This window comes from Thunnus albacares, chromosome 21 (genome assembly GCF_914725855.1).
Source record: "Thunnus albacares chromosome 21, fThuAlb1.1, whole genome shotgun sequence".
Classification (NCBI taxonomy): domain Eukaryota; kingdom Metazoa; phylum Chordata; class Actinopteri; order Scombriformes; family Scombridae; genus Thunnus; species Thunnus albacares.
In genome coordinates this window covers 14,879,477-14,896,036 of record NC_058126.1, presented here as the reverse complement: position 1 = coordinate 14,896,036, position 16,560 = coordinate 14,879,477, and the positions used below count along the sequence as shown (strand labels likewise).

General features: G+C 40.5%; 1 protein-coding gene across 1 annotated transcript; it reads right to left on the bottom strand.

Annotated features, from left to right (window-relative positions):
- Positions 1 to 8,335: 8,335 nt before the first annotated feature.
- On the bottom strand, positions 8,336 to 15,069 carry pi15a (peptidase inhibitor 15a). Its single transcript, XM_044339857.1, has 6 exons — positions 14,730 to 15,069; positions 14,262 to 14,586; positions 13,077 to 13,195; positions 11,276 to 11,408; positions 11,071 to 11,186; positions 8,336 to 10,023 (listed from the first exon to the last, which is right to left on the bottom strand). The coding sequence occupies exons 2-6, from the start codon at positions 14,535 to 14,537 to the stop codon at positions 9,888 to 9,890; spliced, it is 780 nt and encodes a 259-aa protein (XP_044195792.1). The 5' UTR covers positions 14,538 to 14,586; positions 14,730 to 15,069; the 3' UTR covers positions 8,336 to 9,887.
- Positions 15,070 to 16,560: the final 1,491 nt, after the last annotated feature.

Here is a 16,560-nt window from a genome sequence, read left to right as displayed (position 1 = left end):
GCAATAACATGCTCTAAAAGATTGTTGTGTGACTGTTGCCATTTTACCTGGCAACTTACTTTGTTCAAAAAAGCACTCATTTAAACCAGATATGCCTCCTGGCAGCAAAAGCGGCCCCCTTCTCTGGAGTCTTAACTGTTCACAGGTGACTCCTTGGGGGGATTAAAACACAAACCAACTCTCTGTTAATTCCAAACCCTGAACTTGTCGTCACTGTTTCCCCTCTCGCGCTCAAACACAGAGCAAATTCCATAATGGAAACAGGCAGGTTTTTGTCTTTTGTCATCTGGTCATTTTCACTGGTAGCTGGGGCACATGTGGCAACAGTAGCTAATCAACAGGCCTCAGTGTGTTTGCCCCCTATACAGACTTTCCACAGTGGGGGTGAGACACAATCTTCTTGTATTTTACCTGACAAACATAATAAACCAAACGCTGACCAAGCCAACCATGTGCCGGCAGTGATTTTGCTCTGTCTTTGTTAGTAAATCCCCTTGTTTCCATGACTCCCTGATGTTTTCTTGAGCCCTTTCCTGTCAGGTGAGTCAGGTGAGTGGACAGCTCTGTCGCTCTGGATATGTCTGACTATGAAATAGCTTTGTAAGATTCATAATTTGTGTCAGATTTATTATTCAACTTGGAAGCTAGGAGGATATCAGTTGAGCTTCGTTATTGCATATTCCAGTCTAAATTTAAAGAGTGTGTATTCCCCTAATTAAGATGCTACCAAATTAGTGTGTACTGAACACTATAGATATATATAAAACCCTCCCTTCCAGGGCGTCTCTGCTGTCTAACCTACTTCTGAAAATGTGATACAAGAGCTCTCACATTGGGGACCCACCGCATTCTGAACTTCCATAAACCCAGGGTTTACTGTCTGCTCCTTGGGTCAGTAGCAGGGGCCTCGTCCACAGCCCCAGCAGCGGCCCTCTCTCTGCGGTCAGACCCAGCAGCCCCCCCCCTCCTTTACACCGCAGCTGAAATAGCAACGCTCTCCCTTTGCTCACAACTCCCAGGAGGGAAGCACCGCCGAAAACACTCATTCATCTGCTATAGAATTAATTCTGCTCTACATTTAGATGTTGTGTGTGTGTGTGTGTGTGTGTGTGTGTGTGTGTGTGTGTGTGTGTGTATGTGTGTGTGTGACAGAGAGGAGGAGAGTTTATATGTGTGTGTCTGACAGTGAGAGAGTGAGAGGTGGTGAGGCAGCAAAGGAGTGACAGACTGCATGTGTGTGTGTGTGTGTGTGTGTGTATTTGACAGGATGAGTTAATGTGTGTGTGTCGCTACACATGCCTTCACAACATAAATATATGAGTCAATACATAAAACATGTAATATTTTAAACACTCATAATAAGTTTTATGGGCTCGGGATATGAAATGACTTATATTACATTAAGTTTAGAGCTGAAATACACAAAGACTGACTGTGAGAGTGTCACAAGAGCACGTTTCTGACTCAGGCTATGAAAATGAAATTGTGTGGATAAAGGAAATATTTACCAACTGCTCAGGGATTTTTATGATTTACAGTGTGGTAATTGAGGTCAGGCCATCTGTAACAGAGTAGACATTCTCTGATTAATGTTTATTACAATGCCTGCCAGTAAATATACACTATTTGCGCCAGCCGTGGAGCAATATAAATGATTTCATGCTTCTGCTTCTTGTGTTAGCAGCCTTTCATGTGATTTCTCTCCATCATCCTCTCTTTTTTTATTGCATCTATTATTTTCTACTGCTTCCTGCTGTGCTGTTTGTCTGAATATTTCACACTTTCCTTTCTGTTTCTTTTGTTCTCTGATGCAGGATGTCACTCAGTCCCTCTCTACCTGTAGGCCTATGTTTCTGTCTGGTATGTGTACACACACACACTTCCTCCCTTTTTGTGTTTCTCTCTCACACACACAAACATTCACTTTCTATGCTTTTCTCTCTCTTCTTGCTGTCCCTTCCTTGCTCTGTCCACTGTATCTCACCCACATAGTCATTGTAAAGCCACGGGTCCAGATGCTCCGTTCAGTATCTCCTCCATTCAGTATGTGGTCTTGCGAGAAACCCCATGAACCCAACAGAATGCGTCAGCTGTGCCAGACCCTGCGTCCACACAATAGTAGCCTCTGGACACAACAGCAGACCACACAAAACACTCTCGAAGAACACTTTTGTTGGCCCACACAGTATCTGGCACATTGCTCCCTAATGGTTCTGGTTGAGCTGAATTGAGGTCAGAGCGTTGGAACGGCATTGGGGTGAGAATGGGAGTAAAGAGCATCAAGGTCATTTGGCAACATCATTGCTTTTGTGACATTATCAGCAGTGTTCAGCAGAAGGCTGTCTCAGATATCCACTTCTGGTCAGTTTAGGTTAGTTTGTCTGCCTCTACCCCCTTGTGGTGAAGAGATGCCAGTGCATCTGTGAGCAAACTAAGTTGCTCTGTGTTTGGTTCACAGGCGTTATTGCAGACATCCACCATTATAATGATTTTTAATAGATGGCTCCAAATAAAACACAAGGCAGAAAGAAATTAGAATGGTGTAAATGTTTTTATTGGAACACACTGAAATTATGCTTGCTCGCATTTATTGTGATGTACTCACTTTTCACCACCATGTAACTTTAGCACAGAGCATCATTTTGTATATTAATTCCATCTTTTATGTTTTATTTCCCTCTATACCTCCTTTTCATTCTTCCCTATCCTCTTCATGCAGCCCCATATTACTGTACCTGTTGAAACCATGTTGTGGTTTAATCCTAATTCACTTCTAATTCATTCATGAATCTTTATCATTTTAAAGCTAAATTTCACATATATCATTTTTATATACTTGTGTACTTGCATGTGTGTGTGTGTGTGTGTGTGTGTGTGTGTGTGTTATTGTGTTTTCCACTGCACTGTCGAAGAAAACTTCCTTGATGTGTTCCATATGCTCCTCCATATGCTTTATATATACATAAACATGCAGCATGAGTTGCATATGAATTGAATAGTTAATTATATACAGTGGTATAAATAAGCCTGAATTGAAATTTGCTATGTAACATTAATCAGAGAGTGTTCTTTGATCTTTAATTTGTGATCTATGGAATATCAATAATTTATCATTGCAACAGTGCATACGGTATAAGTCTGAAAAGATCTATGCCATCAGTATTTATATATGCAGTGTATGAATAACATGATGACACTGACTGCAATGACTGCATCCGCCAGTGTCATATGACATATAGCAGTTTATTGAATTTTATTGAATATATTTTCCTCCTGAGCAGTGGCGGCTTTATCTTTATAGATTTCCATGTGATGTCACTATAATATACACTAAAGTTTTGAAAGGAAACTTGTTTTGTTATTTGAAAAGCACACTGCTCACATAACCACCAGGTGTCAGTGTCCTTCAACACACAATCAACACGCAATGACTTTTAGTGCATCTCAGTTTGGAAAAAAAGCAAAAAAAAATTGCTCATGATCTCAAGCTGAAATGTTTCAGCTCTCCCACTTTTCTACTGCAAAGGGAACTCAGTCTTGCAGTTCACTTATGAGGCATTTATCCATCTCTTTCACAGAAAGATCCTAAAGACTAAAATTTTGGGAAACTGATACTGTTGCGGCATTAGGAGCTGGGGAATTGTGGGTACCCAAATACTGTTTTGTTTTATGTCAAATTTCATGAAGCTAGCTGACAATTAAGTCATTGTACCAGAAACTCCTATTCCACTGTTTCAGAGTGGGGTTTATTTTGCTTCCCTGTGCTGAATGTTTTATGGGTTGCTGCTTGTGGTGCAAACACATTGAAACCAAGAAATTTCACAATAATGCCAAATGCAGTCTGGTCTAATGTAATCTAATATCATATTCAAATAATGGGACAAAATGCAGCAATCATGCATTGTCTTTGATTTGATGTATGGGTCAGTTTGCCACATAAGATGTCAAACACTCATAAATACTCATAAAAGCGTTCATGAGTTGAGCTAATAAAATGTGTGCACAACTGATGGTTGTAGTTCTGTTTTGAATAATGATATCATGAGGGCAAAGAGGCCAGTGTACTTAAAACCAGCACAAGCATCAAAGCCGCAATGAGCTCGTTGACTTCGGGTAAAAGAGAGTTGAGAGTGAAGGAGGAAAGCCCATCTGATTATGCAGCACTTTCCCAGCGCTGTGCTTCTGAGCGGACATTGATTTTGGCCCGCATCTTGCAGCTGCAGGATGTCGCTCGTCTGAAGTCCCTGCGAGGCCCTGCGAGGAGGCTAAAGTGGCCCCGTCCAAGACAAAGACTACAGTAGGATATGGAGGGTAAACACAGAACACGGGCCACCTTTGCCTCAGTTTGTGTTCTTAGACTGAACCAAAGAGGTCAAGTCTAGACTCTCTCAGGGTTGAACATACTGTAATCTTATAGCCACTGTGTTGGAGTGTAACAGTGCCAGGGTCTGACATATTGGGACATGTGATTACTTTTAATTTCATATACTGTTATGAGGTGAATATAGACTACACAGTTTTGTGACATAACACTAGCTTATGTACTTCATCATAAAATAGAATATCTATACTGAGGTATGCCAGATATGCTTTATTTATATTTTACTAGACCATGTGAGCAGTTTACTCTGCCAAGGAAAAGTCACTAGACGAGAAAAGTGACCATAACATAAGCTTTTCAGCTCAAACTGAAATGGTGTCTTATTTCATTGTGGCTGATTGCATGAAACATCAGCACTGCCTGCTTGCGTGTTGCTAATGTAGGGGAGTGCATGTAAATTCAACCATGAAAACCTAGGAGAAATGAAACATTTCCCCACATGTTAGGGACACATGTCCTAAATAAACAGCATCACAGACCCAAAATAGGCACCTGAGACACCGCAAATGATTTGTATACGTGAAAAACGTTATTTTTTACTCCTTGTTTGAAGTAAGGGCATCCAACTCAAAAGAAGGAGTGCAAAAACGTGCCCTGCAGTTAACTCTGCTGCCCTGAGAGATTTATAGTTGCAAAAGGGTTTTAACATGTACATGCCAACATTTGAGGAGATCCCAAAACATGCTTCAAGTAGCTGACATCAGTCTCTGGGAAACACATATGTCAACAGGCTCCCACCTGACCTATGCACATGTTAGAGATATGAAAACAGCCGCTTTGCTCCAGTATAAAAGTTATAATAAAAATCTGTGGAAGCTTTCTGTGCAGCATGTAAAAATGTGTCAGAGTGGTCATAATGATGATTATAGTGCAGGTAACATATATGTCTTTTGTCATTTTCTATGTAATTGTCTTCTATTCAGTGATATGCCAATATACATATAAAAATATAAATATGCATCCCCTGTTGTCAGTTGTCAAAACAACCTAAACTCAATGTCCACTTATTCGCCTGAGCTTTCACAGTACACAGTATCACATGGACAAGAAGTGCTCAAAATAATTGGAAGTGTGAAGCTTTCAACTGTATCACAGGGTCTTCATTAGCAGATGGGATATGCTGTGTTGTCATGAAACTAAAGATGTTCAAACTTCCAATCATTTTGAGCGCTTTTAGGACTTCTTGTCCATGTGGCGCTGTGTGATACAGCTGAAAGCTCTGGAACAAGCAATTAAGTGTACCTTGAGTTGAAGTTGGTTTTGCAATTGCTGTTTCTAAGGCCAAGAATGAACTGTCAAGCTTAACTTTTAAGGAGTCTTAAAAGTGCTCAGAATAATGGGAAGTTTGACAGTTCCGTGACAACTGCTGATGAAGACCATGTGATTTGATCAAAAGCTCCAGAACAAGTGAGTAAGTGAACCTTGGCTTGTGCTTGTTTTATCAAGGTAATTTGTTGTTTTGTGTGGTACATAATGACCATATCAGTCCCAACACTGAAGCATCTAAACATCAGAGCTCCTGACAAAGAGAGATGTTTATTTGGCAATAAACAAACTCTGTTGACTGTCTCATCTATTTTATTTCCTCCCTGAAACTCTGTCCAGATGTAAGCACTCACTCTGCCTCTGCACTGCAGGCCCATCTACAGTCAATTTCAGCTGAACTGTCGAATGCTTGAATAACGAGGTGAATATTGATATTGTCCATGACAAGGTTTACAGTCTTGTTTTCCTACATTGAGCATTAAGTCCAGCTTTTCCTGTCCTAATAGCAACTCTATTCTGATGTCCTCAAGCGGCAGTGCTGCTGTGGCAGTGATGGGTTTTAGCGAGGTTTGCAGAGAGAGTGAGGCTTGGACCGGGCACAGGCTGCATTTCCGATGGTTGAGCTGCTAGGGGAGCAGAACAAACATAGTTGTTTTTCTTCCAACAGGGACAGAAGAAAAAGAAAAATACAACGAATTAGAGAGAGGCCTCTCCCGATATCCCCCTCGAGGAAGTGAGAAGCCAAGTTTTCAACCATTCAGTGCTTGAAGTCAGGGAGGGCAGAGAGGTTGTAGAGTACAGTCAGGAAAAAGAGGAGAGGAGAGGAGAAGAGAGGAGAGGAGAGGAAAGGAGAGGAGAGGACAGGAGAGGAGAGGACAATAGAGGAGAAGAGAGGACAGGAGAGGACAGGAGAGGAGAGGGGAGTCTTTTTCTGCAACTGCACAACAAACGTCAATAAACCATTACCAAACTCCATCCGCAAAAAGATTGATCACCCTTTTTTAGTATTGTACTCACTCAAACCGTTGTATAAACTCTTTCTCATACTTCTCACCATTATTGGAGTTGGATGGCTGCTCGCACGTTTGGAAACCCCCAACCTCACCCACACCCTGTTAATAATCTATCACCCTGGCGTGGTCCCTATGAAGTCTCCATCTTCTTTCCAAATAAACGTTTCGCCTCCTTCACGCTTGAGGTAGAATGAACTCTTTCAGCAATAACAATTTATCTGACAGGTCAGTAACTCACGTGTGTTGTTAGGAAAAGTGGTGCACCTTCAGATGAGCACACAGTTGCGTCATCGTGAGCCTCAGAAGAAGTTGGCACTGGCTGATAGCATAAGCTGGCTGAATGGGATTTATTGCTGCTGCAACTGGAGGCTGGAGATATGTCATAAAATACCAATAGAGTATCACCAAAAAAACAACATTAAGCCAAATGAAGGGATTGCACTCCATTTGCAGGTCTTAACTTTCATCCTGACCCAAATCTGTACCCTTAACCTTTTCTCTGCATCTGTCACTGATGTATAAGCCAGTTAAATGTCAACAGCAGGTTGTCTAACTCATCATTGCATCCTGATCCTCATCCTGCTGATGTGCCTTCTAAACGTCTACCAATCATCTGTTTGGCTCCAGGTCCAGGCGCAGGGATTTTTCCCATGCATACTAATGTGTTCCTCGAAAACGCTCTGCTGGTTGTTTCCAGGGAGTGTGCTGTGCTGTGCTGGTCTGATCTACGTAGATGAGACTTGATAAATAAAGTGCAGGAAGTGATTTGAAACCCTCACGCTATGCAAAGTTTAGCATTAAAATGTGAGGTATTGTATTCCAACCTGCCAAAGTACATTGCAGAGCAGCGACCATTTCAGCCTGGATAAATGTGTTCCGCAGCCCAGTTTGCAGCTGAGCTAACACAGATGTTTAGCTAACAAATAAAACCTAGTCTGTATCTAAGTTTGGTGCAGGCTGGCTCAGGACCATATCCTACTATCCCAGCTGGAGAAAAGTGCAAAGGACTGTAGCATCTGCCCAACACATCAGAGCATTTATGGCTTTGCATCCAAAGCCCCTCCTCTTTGTTCGTCCCTGCCTTTTCCCAAGCTTCTGCTACTTTCTCTATCATCGTCTACACAAAGGCCTAAAGCTGTAAAAGCTGCAGGAAAATGTCATATTTTTTAAGATTTGTCTGTCTGTCTCCTTGCCCACTCTTTGATTTAGTCTCTGTGTCTGGGGGTGACACACATTCTCCCTCTTTCTGCTTCAAGCATTCCATTCTGCTGCCTGTCTCTCCCTCTCAGTGAGGTCAACGGTTTCATTGGACAAACTCAAACAAGAGGGTCCCCTGAAACCCTATCAGTTGTCCGTTCATTTGTGTAGACATGGACAGACAGGGCCAAAGTCAACCATCTCTTATTAGGATTCAGTTGTAGCCCTGGCATGTTTTCCTTGCTCTTTCTAAGCCTTTGATACGCAGGATGTAGGACTTTGCAATGGCACTGTTAAAGCGAAAGAGAAAACTGAGAATCAAAGAGCCAGAGTGATACTTTAGGCAACAACCTCTAATCAATATCAGACACAAGGAAGAGCTCACACAGCCTAGACAAGGCAGCACAAACAATGGACAAAGATACTATTTAGGCCAGAGGCAACATGGGTGGAATTGTCCAAAATAAAAATAACACAATCAAAATAGACCATTTTATTACAAATACAAAACACAACTGGAAATGCGCAGTTCATTGCATAAATAGCTTGTTGTTGATTTAAATACAGTCAGTGCGGAAAATGTTAATTTCCTATTTTGTGATGCATTATTTTCAACAAAGGTTTGTATCAATGGCAACTGTTTGCATTTTTGTATATGTTTACATTGCTGATATGTTTAACTGTTCCGGGTTGAAAAAGAATTCTGATAGATTTGCAAATTTGAAATGGTTGAGGCATTTTCTTGCCAATACTGTGCTAGTGCTTAGTTCATAGAAATCTACCAAGTTCATTTACATTATAGCAAAGGTTTCTCAACATTATAAAAGTTGACATGCAAATGAACCATACACTGTACCGTTTACATATTGTTTAGCTATATGTACAATCCTTTTACAAAACACTTAAAAAATTAATATCAATTAAATATTTTTCCCATATAAAAATGAATAACTTATTGAATACTTGAAGTTTAAGGATAGTCAAGGTATAATGATTATCTACATGTACAAAAAAATAATAATTTCCTGGTATTTTGGAAATGTACAAACAATTAAGGTGCACTTGAGTGCCTAAAACCAAAATATATCAGTGATCATAACAAAATATAAACAATGGATTTGTCCAATATATCAATAAGTTGGTATATAATATACCAATATACAGTATAACAAATATGATTATAAAACAGACATCTGGGTCAGATTTGTTGTGTCTAGCAGAAAAATCAGATGAGATATGAATGAAATGCCCCAAAGGGTGAAATGCCTGTAATGACACAAATGAATCAGTGCAGATTTAAACTGCAAACACACCATGTTAATGCTGTAACAAACTTCTGACAACATAGGTGTTGTCTATGCTGACGTCAGGCGTTAAAATGAAGACTATATGGTGTTATATAGTTTCAGTTTACAGTAAGTGCACTTTTGTCAAACTTTTTGCCAATTTGTTTCTCGGACACAAATGGGAATGACAACTGAGCCTGAGTATGAAGCTTGTAGTACTGACAGCAGCTACTGAGCTGACAACGCCAGTGTAGGTTTTCCCTCTGAGGTTCAAAGCTTTGATCTGTATATCACAACATTCCTATGAAGACAGAGCACACAACATGAAGGTGTGATGCCCATAGCACCATAGTGAGCAGGTATGAGCAGCTATGATGGTGTTATGTCCTTAATTACCACATTGTCAACGGTAAAGTGGTCCTGTATAGTAAAGACAAACGCATATGCAGCACCATATGTATACTGTGTTTAAGGACCCATTCTACACATAAATTATAGTTCATCAATTAAAATAGTCATGGCAATTAAAAAATACTGGTAAAAATGTAACAAATTAATTTACAGTATATTTACAAGTCATCAACACTAAATCGTCTGCTGCCTTCAAATGTTTGTTTGTGTCTTTAAATAAGCCATATATACAAAATAGTGTGGTCCACGACTGTTGTGCAAATCCTTACGGCATTAGAATAATGTCTCTGTGGTACTGTCGGTTGTCAGCTTATGCAGAGAGGAAACTTGTGTTTATTTGAACCAGTGCAGGTAGTTTGTCTTCAGAGCAGGGAAGCACATGTTGTTGCTGCAGGAGCCCCCGTAGCTGGGAGGGCAGGCGGAGCAGGGCACGCCTACTTTGTAGGGAGCCTCTCCAATCCAGTTACCCCTGGAAGACAGAAACACGAGCAGTGTGAATGGATCCGGAAGTGACCAGAGATCCAAGATCAGAATATCCTTATGTCTAAAAATGTAAAAGCAGCCAAGATGAATTAATAAGATATTGAGAGAGGCTTAAGGGAATAAGTGAAAGAAACAGATTATTGGTCATATCAAAGATGAAGATATTGAAGTTAAACATTAATTATTGACATTGGAAACAGCACTTGACCAAACAATGTCAACTCAAGTTCCATTTAGTAGCAATTCTTGAGCTTTTGATCATATCACATGGTTTTCATCAGTGAGTTTATCCAGTTTGCCCAGAAGTGGTGAGAAAAAATCTACAATGCCTTGTGAACCGGGCACACTCTATCTGCAGATGAAGATCATGCATTACAACTGAAAGCTCCCGAACAGCAACGATGGATCTTGATTGTTTTTTCAAGAGGAACATATTACGTAAGGAAGTGATTTATAATCTGTATGTAGAAAACAAGAAATCAGATTTCAGTCTTGACACCAACCAGCTGGCGTTAAAGCAGCCTCAAGTTATTCACAGAACTGTGACCTCTGCAGAGCAGAAGGCCGGGTCACATCTACACTCAGAAGCTTGTATCTGAACAGAGGTCACATTTTCTATAATAAAATAGGTCATCAGTGTCCAGAGTGTGTTACTTTTACATATGTCTCAAACTGATGGGATTAAAGAACCTAGGTCACAAGTCAGTCACAAGTCCGAGTGGGCTTTGATTCTTGGAATTTTTTTTGCTACTTTTTCTTCTGTTTTATGGGTCTCAAGAGCTTTGGTAATGCAGTACCTGTTCACAGGCTTGTATTGGGGTTATCTGAATCTCCCAGCAACATGGGTGGCATTTCATAACTCAGCACAGAACAGAGCAGTCTGTGTCGGGATTAAGCCTGTCGTCACCCTATCGTCATCAGGTTAATAGGTTCATTAGAATTAACGGACCTCCATACAGCATGTAATTAACACTACATGAGATGGCCTAAACTGATCTATACAATAATGCCTGGCTCAGCCAAAAATACTTACTTAGGTGAGTAGTTGCAAACTAAATATGTTGCCCGTTTCCACACTGAACCCCATACATTCATATTGTGGCACGTGTGAACAGCGCAGCCGACTTTGTTGGATGTTGCCCACACCATCTGCAAAAATACAGAAACATCAGCTGTCAGTTGATGACATTGCTACAGTGATTCATAGGCATTACATGTAATTCTAATTGTCTATCTACCTGTGTGTAATGGGTACACATGGGTCCATAGCATCTGAGAGGGCATCGAGGATTGCAGTCGCGGGGATACGGAAAAGAGTAATCTTTGACCTCATCGTACCATGGCTTCACCAGCTGAAGAATGGATCGATAGCTGCGAACAGAAGACATGTTCAGTAAGCTAAAGTCACAAACGAAGATGAGCAACATCTGCTATAACTCTACCAAATAACTCCAACCAGACTGAGAGTGATGTGCCAACTGTGTCAGATGTGTCAATAATCATTTTATTTTAGAGAAAATAGTGAGAGCCTGTCGTGCATTTTGGGTGGTTCTGTGTCTTTAACACAGAAACCTTTAAGACACTGACATGAAACACGACAAAAAAACAAAAACTAAAATTAGTTGTTTTTTTAAAATTCGTTTATTGATGTTAGCTCAAAGTTTTATTTTTCTAGTTCTACTATGACTCACTGTAAGAAGCTCCTGGCTTCAAATCTTGGCTCTTTTCCAGTGTATGTAGCATTTGAATTTAGCTGTTCTTTCCATGTTTATGTGCATTTTCTCCAGGTTCAGTTTCCTCCCACAGTTGATGTCGGGTACATACTGTAACCCAAACATCTTTTCATATTACATATGGATTTATGTTTACTTTTTGATTTTCCTGGATTCCTGGAATTTCTTGGACATGCAGCTCAGATAAAGACAAGATTTTTCAAACAATCAAAAAAATTTTCACAGGGTGCGCTGAGCCATTAAAGACTGTGTTGCCTCAAATGGTTGTTATGGTGTTTAGAAACATCTGCTATATTTTTCAAGCTTCTCTGACCACAATAACAATAAAATTATCTGAGGTTCAGGAATACAAAATACTATATCTGCAGCATCAAAACCACATACTTGACTGTAAGAAACAGTCCCGCATTGACAAACATTTCAAGATTTCATTTTGAAGATGATCCAGAAATGATGAAATTCTCAGGATCCTTTTTGCAATCCCCAGGTTTACCTATTTTTTAAAAGCTATCCCAACATGCTCTGCACTGTGAAATGCTGCCTTGCCTTCAAAAATGAAATGCAGAGTTCTATCAAATGTTCATGTGTAAAGCACATTGCTCTGAAGGCCATGATGTGAATAATTGGAAACACAATATGTATATATAATGTTCTCCACACCTGCTTAGTCGGATTCAGGGTCAAACTTCAACTATAACATTGTATTATGGGAGTAGCCCTCTGAAAAATCCAGATGTGACACTGAATGTTATTAATTTCCTAAAGCATTCGAGCATTTCACAGAATAATAATGCAAACATCTGAACTCCAACAAGTAAACTCCAATGGAAAAGTTTTCCTAAACCTCAAGGGAGACTAGATAAAGTATTTCTTGTTACATAAATACTGTATTTGTAAGAGTGTTGTTTTTGCTCAATTTCAGTACAAGTGAACATACTAGGATTAGGTTTAGTGGGGTTTCAGAAAGTAAGTAGACCAGTCAGAATAAGCTGTATTCCCATGAGCCTCAATAAAATCTAAAAGTGTAGGAACACGTGAAGGTGTGTTGCTGTGTTTCCGAATGGAAAGTCAAGACCCACTAAAGGGATGCGTCTTTGTCCTCATGGGTCATGGCTGAAAACACAGCTTTTGTTTATTTGAAGTGTCCCAGGAGCATTCCTTTAGCAGTCACCGGGTCACAGTGCAAAAACTTTTAGGAGAAAGAAGAAGGGGGCTGCAAGGCAACGACCATGACTGCTGAGAGAGAGTCATCCCTGAGAGGAGCAGCAGATGTCGGGGAGGGGGTGGGGAGTCAAAGGTCACTCACCGTCCTGTCCTGACGGAGAGGTTTTGACCCAGGAACCTGAGGAGGTGAGGTGGCCCATGCTCCCACAGGCAGGCATGAGCCCAGTCCTCAGCTGTCTTAGCCAGAGTGTCGTCCCACACCTAAAACACACACACACAGACAGACATAGTGGGAACATGGAAACCCATTACATAACTGATGGAAAATATACACTAAAGATCTTCTCCATCTATGCCTCATTCAGCAGTAAGATGCGAGATAAGAGTCGGCACTTTTAGAGTTCATGGCAGTGCTACAGGTGTTACCATGGCAAGAAGCATCAAGTCATCCATCAAAACAGTTACATAAGAGGAGGAAAGTCAGTTGCTTCACCATCCATGTAACACTTTTATACAACAAGCCTTGTCCATGATGACAGAAAGTTGGATAGCTTCACAACATGATGGTTTAGAGAATGTTAGAATTCCAAACCTGTCAGCACCCTTGTGCACGTGGTTTCATTGGGATTATGACTGAAGTACTGGGGAAACTCTTCCTCTGATGACTCATTCTACGGTTTCCACTACTTATTACAACTACAGGGACTTCATATTGCGCCCCCCATTCTCAAATTTAAACATCAGCCTCAGGTGCTGTTGTCAGCTCAAGAAGTGCATTAGTGCTACTACTGATTTTGGAACTTAAATGAATGCTATGTTATTGACGTTTATAGAAAATACCTGACTGTTATTTTGTAACTGAAAACACATGATGTATATGAAATTGCAAGCATTTAACATTTTTGGCATAATCCCAATAAGTGGACAACTGACCACTATTGTTCTCTCCATATCATTCTGCCAGCAGGGTACTGGTACCACACATGACCCCTCTTCCTTTTGGAAGGGGCTACTTTGGTGGTCTACGGCAGGGCAATCTGCTCAACAGCTGAAGGTGCCAAGAAACTTAAATATATTTGTCACTTCAGCATCTACCAAACACATGTACTAAAATCAGATGTTTCTCCATCTTCCAATGACAAATTATTTCTTTTGGCTATTTTAATTGATTCATGCAGGTTGGACACAAACAGAATCTTCAAATGATTCAGCAAATTTAGTATAAGTAAATATGGCTCCAGTAAAAATCATGCATTCGTTGATAATATAATGCGTCTTGATAAATAAAAAAAAAAAGAACAAAGTTTGAATGAAAGCTTTCACTTACCATGTATTCCATATTGGATGCCGGAGGAAACACTTTCCCTCTCACTTTGTTATGGTAATCAAGAATGGCAAGCATGTCGTTCTGACTAATATAACGCTTCCTTCTGGTTTTAGAAATAGCCGTGGTGTCTGTTCCATAGCTGTGCGCTGCGCCAAGATTGGTGAAATTGGCGGCTGGCAAGGATGTGGACACAGTAGGAATACTCGTTGCCAATGCACTTGCTCCGCAAGATATGCAAAGAAGTATTAGCTCTACGGCAAATAACAGACGTTTCATGTTTGGTTTTGGGAAACTGTAGACAGAATATCCCGCGCCTTGGACTGATCTGAAAACAAAGCAAAAGACACACTTTAAGTATTGTGCGCAAATCACAGTTCCGACAAAGCAATCTTCAAATCCCCCGTGCTTTGTAATGCAAGTGCAGAGATTCCAGTGACATTCCCTCACACACATAATCTTTTGTCTTACCTTTTTCTTGCGTAGCGGTACCTTGGTGCCTGCCTTGCCAGGGATGTATCACCTCTAAAAGCTCAGTAATGGGTTGGAGAGGGAGGGAGGGCTGCTGGTGAGGAGTTTTTGCGCTTTGCTGACTGTTTGAGGGCTTCAGGAAAAGTCTGTCTTTGCGGGTTTATATATTGCAGTGGACGATGCAGGAAGTGCGCCTGCCTCGGAGGTAGACGCACAGCCCCTCCTTGTCACCTGAAACACAGCATCATTTGGAGACGTTGTGTTTGGTTTCTTCTAACCCGTATTCCTGGTAAATCATGTCGACTTGTATCAAGACATCTGCTTTAGGTTTGCGCAGCTGCAGAACGTGGAAGGATATTTGATTAGAAAATTAATAGCTGAGTGTATCAAGGAGGATGAAGCACATTCAATGACCATTAATGGCTCTTTCTGGGTTCTCAGCAGGGGATACAACTCTTTAACATGTATTGTTAATGTGTTCTATGTTGAATGTAATATTGGTGTGATTTACATTAATATTTGAGACGTTATCTTTTTGAATATGGACCCACAATCTAAAGTAAATTGGCTAAATTGATTGAATTAAGTTTATTGAAAGGTTTGATAGCTCTTTGCAATCAAACTGTCACATCAGTTTCACATGCAGGTGATAAAGAGTGCGCTTCCCACCACTGGTCACTGGTCAGAACATCCACTCATAGGTGGAAGCCAGCAGTTTTATTAGTCAAATCAGTGTGAGAGCTGGGTCCATATGTCCTATCAGTCTTTTTTGTCATATTCATTATACTATAAAGATTACACTTGTTCAGTGTGTGGCTCCAGCTGTGTGGTTTGCCAGGGCAGATGCGGAGCCAAGTGAAAAAAAAAAAACCTTCTGCAGGTCATCATTTTCATTGGCAGCTGCTGAACAAATTAAAGCAACGTGACGCAGGAACAATTTTCCTCCACCCCCCCTCACTTTTTTTTCTCTTCGCTCTCTTTCTCTCCTCCTCTTCTGTTACTGACAACTGTTCTTTTCCCCAAAAAAATTTTCTTGGAAGTGATGTGCTTTTCAGGTGCTGGAATGGTGGAAGAGGATATATCACTCATGAGTGGTGCACAGCAAAGATTTTCTGCTCCATTTCACTTCATCCATACATTTCATTTCTTACTCGCCAATGCTGCACTTCTTCAGTATAGTTAGAGGATCAATCATGACAGATTAGTTAAATATTTCTACTTCTTAAACTAGATCCAGTAGTGTGCTCAATGCCAAGACACTAAACAGTCTTTTTCCTGATGAGTCTTGATTTTGAACAGGAGACACTTTTAGAGGTAATTGTCAGCAGGACGTTTGGAGATGTGATGTTGGCTTTATTTATTTTTGCCCTTAACACCTACCAGGCCAGAAAGGAAAAGCAGGTACACCAAGAGGATGCGTAAGATTTCAACCTTAATTTTAAACTAAAATTTAGACCATCAGCTACATCTGAATGAACTCAACTTGCTTCATTATGCAGATACCTTAAAGCAATTTCCACAGAATTATATCCAACAACATAAATTTTATGCAATCCATTCAATATCTTTTGAGATGTGCTTTCTTTCTTTCTCTCTATAATATAATGACTCTGCACCATCACATCTGCTCAGTATTTTGACTCATCCTCTCATCTGGAATCAATAGTCAGGCCACTCTGCAGCCAGCATCAGCCCGCCAGCCAAAGATTCTGATCGACACTGTGCTGAGATCCTATCCCCAGGTTTATAGCCATATTATAATCCATATCATCAGATTAGCTAACGTCCACCTGTTTCACAGCTTTTCACACTATCTTAATGTTTATTTGGC